The 13,208-nt window shown below is 34.0% G+C and overlaps 2 protein-coding genes across 3 annotated transcripts in view; one reads left to right on the forward strand and one right to left on the reverse strand.

The window, feature by feature from the left end:
* The window catches only part of LOC117120604 (bifunctional D-cysteine desulfhydrase/1-aminocyclopropane-1-carboxylate deaminase, mitochondrial-like), a 9,558-nt gene extending 1,572 nt beyond the window's left edge, over positions 1-7,986 (reverse strand). Inside the window, exons 1-7 of one of the 2 annotated variants that reach the window (XM_033265635.1) lie at positions 7,689-7,986; positions 6,845-6,979; positions 6,205-6,318; positions 5,297-5,455; positions 4,155-4,282; positions 3,144-3,243; positions 2,780-2,880 (exon numbers count right to left, since the gene is read on the reverse strand). In XM_033265635.1, coding sequence (XP_033121526.1) covers positions 2,780-2,880; positions 3,144-3,243; positions 4,155-4,282; positions 5,297-5,455; positions 6,205-6,318; positions 6,845-6,979; positions 7,689-7,700 — 749 coding nt within the window. In that variant the 5' untranslated portion in view covers positions 7,701-7,986. Of the gene's footprint in view, positions 1-2,779; positions 2,881-3,143; positions 3,244-4,154; positions 4,283-5,296; positions 5,456-6,204; positions 6,319-6,844; positions 6,980-7,495; positions 7,631-7,688 lie in introns of those variants that run through there. The other variant, XM_033265634.1, reaches the window with a different exon arrangement.
* A 2,886-nt stretch (positions 7,987-10,872) lies between these two features.
* Positions 10,873-12,707, forward strand: LOC117120587. The gene has a single exon (XM_033265618.1). It carries the CDS (start codon positions 11,243-11,245, stop codon positions 11,834-11,836), a length of 594 nt encoding a protein of 197 aa, XP_033121509.1. The 5' UTR covers positions 10,873-11,242; the 3' UTR covers positions 11,837-12,707.
* Positions 12,708-13,208: the final 501 nt, after the last annotated feature.

The following is a 13,208-nucleotide window of genomic DNA, read 5'->3' on the forward strand; positions in this document are numbered from 1 at the left end:
TTTTGTGGGGGGAGTGCGCCCCCACGCCAACCTGGATACGCCACTGGGTAGGTCCAGGGGCCAAGACCTCTGGTGGGGGGTCCAGAGGACGAAGACCCATCATGGCAGGTAGTGCATTCTGGACGTTTTAGGACGGTTTTGAGGGTATAAAGTGAAGATTTTAATAGACACATCATAAATAAAGGCCTAACAATAATTATAATAACTCAACTTTGACGGATCCAGGAATACGAAAGAGAGGTGGCCCAGAGGAACTTTTACAGATATAGGGTCAACCCACCTCAGCCCCACCATGTTTGGGGCTGAGGTGCAAATATTTGAGAAATACTACCTCTTATGGCCGGAAATGACACCTTTATATAGTGAAATGCATCATCATCACATCACCATTATGTATAGTCAAAATTAATCGCCGACAAATTTCTCATGATCATTTTATCAAGGTATTTTCAACAACCATAGAGATCTAATTAATATGTGTGATTTATCATAGAAAATAAAACTTGTTGTCTTTGATGTATTTACTGTATAACTTCAAAGCCGGGAGTCCGAAACCACCTCAGCCTCAGCCGAACCTAGTTGGGGCTGAGGCGCAAAAATTTCAAGAAATAGTACCTTTGATGGCCGGAAATGACACCTTTATATAGTAAGATTCATCATCATAATATTACCATTATAGTCAAAATGAAGCGCCAAATATTTCTCATGAGAATTTATCAAGGAATTTTCACCAATCAATAGCGATCTAATTATATATGTGTGATACATCAGTACCATAAAAATAAAACTTGAGAAAAACATTATCTTTCATGTATTTACTTCACATACTTCGAAGCCGTTAATAATAATAATAATAATAATAATAATAATAATAATAATAATAACAATAACAATAATAATAATAATAATAATAATAATAATAATAATAATAATAATAATAATAATAATATTTCGTTCTTATTTATGCACAAAACCTCTAAGCGCTTCACATTACTACCCCTGTCATTGGATCAAACACATATGGAACACATAGGGAACATATTGATTGGACAAATTACAATTTTTGTCGCTTTAGAACAATATTCTTCTCTGATATTATTAATATTTTTACTCTATCTTTTATAATTATCACCACCATTATCGTCATTATTATTATTATTATTATTATTATTATTATTATTATTATTATTATTATTATTATTATTATTACTATTACTACTACTAGGCCTACTAATAGTGGTATTATTAGACAAAACTTCATAAAATATAAATATATATTTACAATGCTCTTCAGCGTATCAGAGTTAAGGGTCCACTTTCCACTGAAACGAACCTCCCACAAATTAAATCGCGGTACGGGCCTGTATAAACGCTATATAAATGGAACTTTTACATTACATTACATTTTGCACCAAATTAAAAAGAGTAAGAACGGTACAAGTTATATAATAGAATTATGGGATGTGGTTGGTTATAAATGCAATAAACTTAAATGACAACACGTGAAAGGATGATTAAGCAAAACGAGAATTTACTGAAAAGGCAATAAAAAAACGGCAATAATATAAAACAGCAATAATAAAAAAAAATCAACAATTTAATATGAAAATGTGAATACCAGCGCACAATTTAATATTAAAATGTAAATACCAGCGCACAAATCAAATTTCCGGTAGTTTTATGAGTTACAAGGATAAAATGTCATGGCTGAATATAAACAATAGTATAAAACCACAATTATGCCATTGCATCAATGACTGTCTTATTATTTCATTTTATTGTTGCTAAGCAGGGAGGGCGTTTTATAGTAGAAGCCTAGATGATAAAGTCTATTATGTCCAGGGACGGATTTAGAGAGAAAGCTGGGCCGGCCCCGCCCACCCCTCTTTTGGAAATAAATTAAATAAATAAATAAGTAAGGAAAAAAAGAAAGAAATAATAACAAATTATTGACCGCCCAAAACGTCTCATAGATTATTTCCAGGCGTCTAGAAAAGAAAGATTTCCCGGACACCCTAGGGTAGAGTTGTCTCTCGAACGCACCTCCCCCCTCGCAACCCCCACCCCTTCGAAAATCCCTGGATCCTCCTCTAATGTCTGAGAGGCAAAGTGAACGGATTGATTTATCTTTGACAATCCATGTTTCTTCTTTTTATTTCTGGGTCGTTTCTGTTAAATGTGGTGAGCCGTTATTATTTGATATTATTTTTTGTGTGTGTGTGTTTCCCACCATTATTTTCATTCAATGTAAACATATAATATATTCTCCAATGTTAACACAATGGTATTTTATACACATTATGCAGGGCGCCCAATGATGAGGTGATTAATTTTTGGTGACAACCCGGAGTAGGGTGTGGATATGAGGACCATTTTTTAAAAGTAGGTGGTGGTTGGAAAGTAAGAGGGTTGTCACATTTTCTTTGGTGTCATTATTTGAAAATTAAATGTTTCAATATTATATGTTTCTTCTGCGTTCAAATGTAACATGTATAGTGAAAAGTAGACCGACAGTGAATTTTGGTGAAATCATTTCGGATTACAAAATCTGAAAATGCCGACTCTAAAAAAGGGTCCCCAAAATCCCACACTAAAAGTGGAAATAGTGCCCCTCTTTGAAATAAAAAGTGTCTGGGCGAGTTATTGTGTGTTTTTGAAGAAGGACGGAGTGAAGTGAGTTGGGGTAGTAGTGGTAGTTAACAGGTGTGCCTCGTTTGGTTTTTGGCATTTGTTATTTGAACGGATGGAAATAAATATTATCAACTTATGTTTATCTTACTTGAGTTTTGATCCTGTGAGGTAGTTAGCAATTGCGATACCAGCCGCTGTTCCACCACTAGCTCCGGTTACTGCTACATCATCAAAATGTTCAAGAACTCCCTAAAACAATTTTATTCTCACAATTGACATAATAATATACTAGGCCTGTTTTTTCAAAGGTTTTGATATTTTGATGAACGTTAATATATATTTTTTTGTAACAAGATATCAATGTTTCTTTGACAATAAATTTGAATTTAAATCTTAAAAACGCTCATAGCCTAGTGATGTAAGAAAACATTGAACAAAAAATTGTTTAAAATAACAACAGACTGAGTTATAAACAATGTAAGCATATATTTAACAATGATAGAGGATGTTACCTGGTCAACAAGCTCTTGCCAGGCCTCTATGTAACCATAGAGACCAGTCGTATCTGATCCCCCTGCTTGGATTATATAAGCTTTCAAGTTTCGTGATTTGCTGTTAGAAAATGATTAAAAGTAATCAATAAATCAGTTAAACAATCAACGAAAATAATCAATAAACAAATATCCTACTTATTCGAATAAACGTTTCGTATGGAGAAAGTTTTTGAGAGGAGTTTATTCGAGAGAGGGGTTTATATATTTTCGTTGCGTAAAATGAATACGTATACACTCAAATAAACGCCCTTAATTTCACTGTAAATGAGGAACTACAGCATATTATAATTACCTTCAAAATGTGTTATTTCTTAATCATAAAGACTTGTTCCTAACTAGTTTAGAAATAATGCTATTATACTGGGGTAGAACGTTAGTAGAATGTGTTAAGAGTGATGTTGCTTTAATTAGATTTGTTTACAGCCATTTAGGGGGCTTTTATAAAAAATAAACGCCTTTCGGCGTGTATTCCATGTAAGAGTACTAAGAGGGGGCGTTTATTCGAGGGAGCGATTATTCAAAGTGGGGCGTTTAGATTAATTAATCATATAATCGATCATTTGATCGGACAAACCAACTAATCAACAAACCAAACAATCAGCCAAATGATCGGCCAGTCATGCAATCAGTCAATCAATCAATCAATCAACCGACCAATCGAATGATTGACAAATCAATCAATCAAGAGACCAAAAGAATGATCGGCCAATCACTAAGACACTCACTCAACAAACCAACCGAATGATCGGCCAATCAACCAAATCAATAATTCAACCGAACAAATCCAAAGATCAGACGAATGATAAACTGAAAAATCAATCAATCAATCAATCAATCAATCAACCAAGTGAATGATAAATCAATTAAAGACCAACCAAAATAGATCGGGCAACCAATCACTCAACTAATCAATTAATTGATAACGTTACACAACTATTAGAGAACAACAATAATGATAATAAGTGTTACCGTAAATATTCAGCTAGTTTTTCCATTCTGGTTGTGTTAATGTACGGCTTAGGAGGAACTAAGTATACAGATGCACCAACCATCATATCTATGAACATATTACCCTCCGTTTTAATCTGCTCTGGAATCTTTGAAGGAAAATATTAGAATATTAAATTTTCAAAACATACGTTATGATTGAATCTATTCATCACGCTGGTATAAGCAAACAAAAAAGTAAGTAAACCTTTCAGGAACATCACGGCTCAACTGGGGGAAGCTGCTTATCCCCCAGTTTTTGAACCATGAGGCGGAGAAGAGTGTGACACTCCCTCGTGGGGGAGGGGGCCATAAATACATCACCGGTTACGCCCTGCAATTTTGATTAATAAAATGATTCACTCCTCAAATCGACAATACTGAATTAAAAATACAGCACATGAAAATTTGTAAGTCATAATATGGATGGAGAGACAAGAGTTAAGCCTGCTTTGTTGAGCCTGGTTCCCATAACATTGCTATAGGCTACCACCGACTCCTTTGGCGAGGCTGATTGGTCGGTCGATGATTTGGTAGCCTTCCCAACGGACCTTTTCCGCTAAGCCCTGCCCCTTGGCAGCATTAAATGTACTCCCACAGGTTCGTTTGTGGGACAACACCTGTGCTTGTTAGACATGCCCTTATCCTTAGCCCTGTTCTGATTGGTCAGTTGTTAAATTTGATTGACACTCGGGGAAAGGTCCATTAAGGCCTGTTTATACTTCAACGATAACGATAAAAAAGCTAAAAATCAATTGTTCATATAGAAAATAAAAGAAATAAGAGAAGTTTTTACACTAGGACGATTCGCTAATGGTTTATCGTGTATACGATAACAAAATATTTTAACAAATCAAATCGGATGACGTCATAATCATGGAAAAACGATAAAATCGTTGATACTACTACGATTTTAATGTTTTCCATGATTATGACGTCATCTGATTTGATTTGTCAAAATATGTTGTTATCGCATAACTGATAAATCGTTAGCGAAACGTTATAATGTAAAAACTTCTCTTATGTCTGATGGGAACATCTACGCAGTGAAAATGCTGTAGCAACAGTGTGTAGCGATTTTATGGAAACCAGATTTATGTGATCGATGAAGATAGTGAACTTACGCAAGAGTTTGATCTTATCAGGAGATGGGACTCCAGCCCTAGTTGTTTGGAGGCTACAGCTGTTGATCTGCAGTGATTTGATTGCATGTTGCCCGTTGTAATCACCGCTCCGCATTTCTGATGAATTGCCTCACCGAATATGAACTCAAGTTTGCGAGCCTGACATAAGAAAAATACAGGGATTCGAGATTGAATTAAACGCCGTTTAGAGTCTGTGTGGCATAATAATAATTTATGTAAATAAATTAGTGTGTGTCTGCTTGATAAGTTTATTTGGGAGAAGATGAGCAAATAAGTTGAGGTAAATTGACGACGAATTATGTAACAATGAAGCTGTAACCATGTATACAATTTTTCACAACCTGGCTCCATCATACCTGACTGAGCGCTTCTCACTTAAAAATCAAAATTACATCACCAGATGAAATGATATTTTAAAAGTTGATCATCCACATACTCATTATATAAAAAAAATCCTTTGTTATCGTGGAGCTATTTTATGGAACAGTCTTGAGGAACAAGTGAGAGATGCACCAAATGCTAAGTCATTCAAAACATTTTTGTAAATTGATTTTTCATTTACACTGATTTTCTTCTCTAACAGCTTTGTTTTTTAACGCTTTAATCATTTTTGAATTCTTTTGTTTTGCTGTCTAAGTTTCATTTTAATTTTTAACAATTGCAACACGGCCTTGCAGAATAGCACCCTCTGGGTGAGACAAGCTCCTGTGTGAAAATAAGGTTTTAATAATTAAAAAAAAAAACCTAGTATTTTTTGGAGGATAGGATGCAAATCTGGTGAGGGTGACGTATTGCAAAAAGTAACGTAGCACGGTGGTTACCATCATACATTGGCTGGTGTAGCATTGAACAAATGCCCGAATGAAAAATTTTGAAGTTTTACTTACTTTATTACCACTCAATGTAACTCCTGTCATATCATCTCGTTTCACTGATAGTTGAAATCCAACAGGCACTTTAGGCACGTTCCATTTATAAATAGGAGTGTTCGGTTGAATTAGCTATAAAAAACATAAATCGAAAATCAAGTCAATAAGATAATTCTACATTTGGGGACGATTTGTATTTCCTTTAAGAACTATTCATCATCACCAATGGAGGTCTTTCTCCATTCATTGTTTTAATGTCATATGGTTCTACATATTAATTACGTTGTTGTGAAAAACGATTTATTTCTTGTTACTAATACTGAGAAATGACTGATATTTAAAATTTTGTTTGACTTTAGGCCTATTGTTATATATTGATTTCATGGGAGAGGAGGGCGCAATAAAAAAAAAATAAATATAACATTTTATTTTTTTTAATGAAATTTGCTTTTACTCGTTGGCGGAGGGTGCGCTAACTGGCCAAAACTAAAATGTTCATTTTTTTTATTAAAAATTACCATTTTCGGCGGTCGGAGGGTTCGCTAAACAAGGCGCCTTATATACGTACAAATGTATACCACAGTGTACCAAAAGAACTACATTGAAAATTACTTCAAAGCAATTAAAATTTCTGCACGCAATGTTAGCAATAACCAACCTTAACTCGAAACTTTGGTTTTTGCTTGAGACAGTTAGCCCAATTTGGAGGCTGGTACGGAAACAACTCAGCTGGGTTGAAACTGCCATTTTTATAATCAGCAATCATTAATTCACTGTTGATAGCCATTATCTTCTGAAAAAGATATGATAAATGATATGATAAAAACTGACATAATACTCATAATATTTCAGTAAAAAAGTTAAATGCAGAAATTGAAAAAAAAAGACAAAACAAACAAAGATTAGACTATAAAATATAAATATTACAAAGCTATAACAGAATGAAAAGGAAAAGATAAATTACCAACCTCATTCATTCGAATTCATTTACAAATTAAATTTAAATGTCAAACCCATATATACTGGCTGTTTACTTACAGTTACTTTTTAGTTGTTGCTTATCGAATTTGTATATCTCTAATGAGATCCAGCCATATATCAGAAACATAAATGATAGAAACAATGGTGAAATTTAGGAACAGATTTTATCATTTACCATATTTGTTTATATTTATATATGTCCTTGCTGCTTGCAGCATACTATGATGATGCCTATGTTATACAAAATAATTTCCTTGGAAGAATTTATTCCAAATTTACCAGACCCACTTAGCGTTACGGACTAGTGATATGAAAATATATATAATACCCTTTTTTGCCGGCATATAGAAAACCTCTTTACACAGTGACCAGAATTGTGATTTCTAAAGGCACAAAGAAGTTCGAACCGTATAGAGTACAGAAGCATCCCACTTGATGATGTCCACAGACGGATCATATTTCCGGATTACAGTAGGCCTATATTTCTAATTGTATATAAACAATAAATTAATAATACATACGGTAACGCCCATCCACCTAATTATGAACCGTTTGCCAACCAATTGGAACAGAATTATAGCCTCTGTTGATATTAAATTACAAGGTTTCAGGTTATACCGCCGTAGTTTCAGGTATGGTTGAGTCTCATCAGCTCGGTCCAAAAAAATTATTGAGGTTACTGCTACCTAGAATCACTCTTCTAAATAATTTATGTTAAAGAGCAGTTTATGCAAATGAAGTGCTAATTGTGAAAAAAATTAACAAGCTGGATATAAAATTTTACAATACTCCTATATTATAATAAAATATTTTGCATAATTAATTATACTAAGAAAAAACATGTGTACTTTCACACGTAATAGAGAAAGCCCAGAGAGGGACTTTTACTGATAGAGGGTCTAAACTACGTAGGCCGAAGCCCCATCATGGTTGGGGCTGATTTAAGAAAATTTATGGTCATGGCACCTCTAGATGGCCGGAAATGGCAATCTAAGACTCAAAATTTGCCAACTCAAGAATTATGAAACCCAAATCTCTATTTGCAAATGCAAATATCAAACGGGGCGTGGCTTACATTGTGTGTGGTTACAAACACCTTTATTTTCCCATCGTCATTAAATCATTACATACAATGTAATCCAGAAAATTTTCTCGTAAACAGATTAATAGATATTTGCCTGTCTGCTAATAGTCATCCTCAAACAGATTGTCGCCAAACAGATGGAGAAAAGTTACATTTATAGAAGTTAAAATTTGCTCGTCTACATAATATGTATATTATAGTCATACACAAGCAGATTGCAAAGCAGATGGGGAAAAGTTATATTTATAGTATTAAATATATCTGACAGAGATGGGATTGTAGTGAGTTCAGAAATGTACAATACTCTGTAATTAGCAGAGGTTTTCTCTATAAAGTAATTTATTTTAAAGAGCGATATTATTAAATTTTGCTAATACATTAGGCCTATGTGGAAAAATTAGCAGCTGCAACTATTTATTTATTCATTTCCTTTACATCTAACAGCAAGTACACACGCCAACTATACTTTTAAAAATACTTTTTTTCTGACCTTTTATTCCCGCGTCGTCTCATGCCTGTGATCTTTGGTTCCATTTTACGTGTTTTACTTAATTAGAACGCAGTTTTCTAGACTAAAGTAGATAAAATCACCATAAGCTTCTTTTGCCAGCTGGCTCTTCTCTACTTTATCCTCGAGCACCCCTCCTTCATCAAATTTCGTGACCCCACCAACCCCATTCCAAATATCCAGCTAGATACGTCACCTAAGCACAGTAGGCAGCAACTTTCTTGTACTTCTGGAATTATTTTTGGTTGTGAAAAAGTCCAGGAATTGAACCTAGAACCGTGGGATTAGAAGGCAAGCACCTAAACAACTCTAAAAAACTCCACTCCAATGCAAGCTGTATTCATCACCAGCAATCCTGTAATAACGATATATGCCGCTCCTGATTAACATTAATAGGCCAACACGATCAACATCATTATCAACACTAACATCGTCCACTTCACCGTCATTGTCATCGTCACATCATCAATCATGGGCGCAGATTGCTTTGGGGCGAAAATTGAGAATGCGGAACTATATCTCCATTCCACATCCACACCCCCAACAACAGCTCCCCCACCCCCACCAACACTACGCCCATGATCATTATCTTCAACAATCATCACACTATATTGATTTATTTACAGTTTTCTGTTCTGTTCTGTTCAACAGCAAATACACTCGCAAATTACGGGATAGAATGAATATTTGTTTTTAGTTATCAGGAGTAAAAACCCTGATGTATCAGGATTTGAGCCCAGACTTTTGGGATTGGAAGGTAGGCACCCACCCTAACCACAAAGTCACCGCTTATTATCATAATTATTATTATCTACAATTACGTAGATCTGGCCTACGTGTCCCGGGTATGATTCGCTATTATTTTTCTGTGAGGCCTACGTCCCGTTTTAGAATACGCAACTCCAGTTTGGGGAACTTGTATCACTGAAACACAAAGTATAAAACTTGAACAAATCCAACGTAGGGCTTTAGGGGTTATTTTATCTGGTTTTAACTACGAATGTGCAAGGTCTTTTTTAAATATCTCTTTACTATCAGAGAGGCGCACCCGGTTGTGCAGGGACTATTCAGAAGCTCAAATTCTCAACGCATAGGCTAAATCATCTTCTGCCTAACGCTAGAGAGATGATTACAACCTAAGGTGTCAACGTGAATTTTATCTCCCTAGAATAAAAACCGAGCGTTCACAGAATTATAACAAATGCTGGTTTATTCAATAACTGATAAATCGTCCCTGTACACCCGGGCCCTCCTCTTTGGCGAGGTCTTTTTTAGGTGAGTTATTCTTCTTATTTTTCGCGAGTCGGTTTTTGGTTGGTTTAGGTTTCGGTCCGAATTGTCTTATTGATACCCTGTTGCAATAATTTTTTAACTTAAATTGTAAATAAAATGTCATATAAATTTTTAATTAATTAGCAAATTATTTATTTTTGTACTTGAATACATAACTTAATGTTCCCTAATTAAATTGCCTTATAGTAGATTTATTGTATTTTTTATGTGTTTGTGGTGTGTTTGTGATGTTGTTTTAATGTTTTTCTCCCCTTTCGTTAAACTTCAATTTTGATTTGACTTATTCTGTAATGTTAATGAGAGATTGCAATAAAGTTCTTCGTATTTCGTATTTCTTATTTCGTATCTATCATGTTTGAGAATTAATATAAAAAACAATGAACTGGAGAGAGAATGTGTAAAAATTAGTTGAACAGACGTTTGAGCCCCGTTCCTCAAAATAAAAAAAAAATAAAAAAAAACTTGGAAGAAATTAATTTTATATTCTTTTTATAACAGCATTTTAATAACTACTTCACTTCTTGTTCATTAAATTAACTTTTAGTAAACTTTAAACTCTTTCACGTTTTAGACTGATTGATATAACTTTGTCGATATATATATATATATATATATTTATTCATTATTTATTTATATTATATATATTATTTATTTTATAATTCTGTCAGTTGCAACCTTCGTTGTATGGTGAAAAAATAAAATAAAAATAAATAGTGCGGCTACTAAGTTCAGTATTATACTTGTGGGACCGAAGCTATGGTTTGGAATGAAGTGTTAGCGCCACCAAGCGAGTATTACAAACCTGGTTTTGAAGGTTAGGATTTAGTTCCTCCTTGAGTCGTCTTACTTATCATTCTCCGTGCTTACTTTCGTAGTTATTGTCGGATGATGAATGTGGACCGTTTTTTTACAATTTTGTTGTTAATTTGGATCAGGTGCTATTTAGTACCTTCTATTTACCAATGATTGAGGTTACTGAACATTTTTACAGCTGAAAAGGAACAAATTTAATGATAAGTTCAACGCTCTCATCTTAGCCGTTTCATCCCGGAGGCGAGTGAGTGCTTACTGATGCTTGGTGGACGTACTTAGCATATCCTTAGCATCGGTTATAAACGCCTTAATTTGGCCTAGCTTGAATTCCGTATTTCTTTATTTAAGTAAACAATATAAACGTTTTTAGAGTTAAAATGGCGATGACTGTTAATAAGTCATTAACTCTTTTGATTGGCGTATATACATTATTTATCACGGTTAAATATTGTTCTTGTGAAGAGGAAAAACCTTATTGTACCTTTTTTAACAACCGAGCACCAACCGAACAACCGAACCTTTCAAATTGCACTTGGTACAAGGATCAATGCTGTTGCCGAAATCCAGAGCTAATCTCCATATTCAAAAAAGTAAAGCCACTGAAAGGGGCCACCAAGGAATGCCAACAATACCTCAATTATCTAATGTGTTACATCTGTGCCCCGAATCAGCATTTGTTTTATAACCAGCAGCGACTCACGGTGTGTGAGGAGTTTTGTAATGGTATGCGGAACAGTTGCAGTGATGCAATCTTAAAAGGGTCAAAAATCGGAATATTATATACGACTGGGAGGGATTTTTGTGAGAGCCGGAGGTTTGAAGTGAAACCGGTATCAACCGGAAAATGCTTCACGTATGATCAGTTGGAAGACGACACCAAGGCGAGTGATGCAGAGGCAAGATTCCTGTGGGATTTAAGATTTGGAGTAATTACAGTTTTGTTTGCACATGTCGCCAAAACATTCTTCTGAAAGTATATCATTTGGTACCATTTAATACTGTAATTTGGTATAAAGTCCATAGAAGCAATGTGCAATAGTTTATACAGTATTATCTTGGTTTCTCGGGTATATAATCCTTCAAAGTGGCATATGTGGAAATCTTGAAATGTGGGGGGAGGGGAGGGTTGAAGGTGAGGGGGGTCTCCATCACAAAATAGATGATGAATAAGGTGATATGAGGTTATTTTTATCTACTTGAGCGAAATGTTTTGCTTCGGACATTTTCATTGGGCGGACGATATTGGGGCTTGGCCGTGCGCATCCTTATATGCAACTGCATTAACAAAAAAATGGGTCAATAATAGAGGTGGGCTTATTCAAAACCATCCTTTTACTTTCTTCTGTAACGTTAAGCTGTGCTACTTATTTAAATCATGTACTTTTGATTATTATATAATAATAATAATCACGTAATAATATAATAATAGTAGTAACGATAATAATAATAATGAGTCTACGGATTATTAAATGATGTTGATATATAACAGGGTTTCCATGTTGGGAGAATATACATTAATAACACATTGGGCAGTATTTTGCCGCACATAAACCATGAGCAAATAAATTCAGGGAACGTCTGCAAGTGTACAGCCCAAATAACCACATCCAACTAATAATAAAATAGTAATTTTTTAAGGATAATTATAGAATTAATATATTATGATATTAATAATAAAACAGACTGTTTACATGCTGTGTGATATTGGAATCCATTTCCTATTACTAATTTGACTGCATGAAATATAATACTTAGTAATTTCAAATGCAGTGCAGTAATCAATAATGGCCACTTGAAATTGTGAATGCATCAAGACTGTATTAAACCAAGACAGCTTGCAAAACAATGGCAATTTCTTTATAAGAAATAATGTTCATATACATATATATATATATGTATATATATACATATATATATGTATGTATATATATATGTATATATATGTATGTATATATATATATATATGTATATATATATATGTATATATATACACACACACATTTTTACTGTATATAACTACAAAATTTTAAACCATTGCAATAATAATTTCAGTCTAATAATTAAGTGTGATCCTTACACCTTGTTAGATTAAATCAGACCTAAGGCGATTTTTTTTTTAAACCTTGTGCGAACTTATTTTTTTAAAGATCGTCAGTGGAGGGTGGAAAAAAAAAATAAAGAAATAATTTTGGTAATTAAAATGCTTCAAATTTATATAATAAGAAAGAAATATAGATATTTTACTTTTTGGAGATTTCAAAACAGCGGTGGGCCTAAAAAAATGGCCAATAAGAAACTGTAGATTGTAAACGTGTACGTGTGATTGGTTGATGATAAAACGTG

The sequence above is a fragment of the Anneissia japonica genome, unplaced genomic scaffold (genome assembly GCF_011630105.1).
Source record: "Anneissia japonica isolate Jap-2015-1 unplaced genomic scaffold, ASM1163010v1 scaffold3474_len973312_cov172, whole genome shotgun sequence".
NCBI lineage: Eukaryota > Metazoa > Echinodermata > Crinoidea > Comatulida > Comatulidae > Anneissia > Anneissia japonica.

Excerpts from the sequence above, each read along its gene's own strand:
- LOC117120587 (XM_033265618.1), top strand. The coding sequence starts at position 11,243 with ATGGCGATGACTGTTAATAAGTCATTAACTCTTTTGATTGGCGTATAT.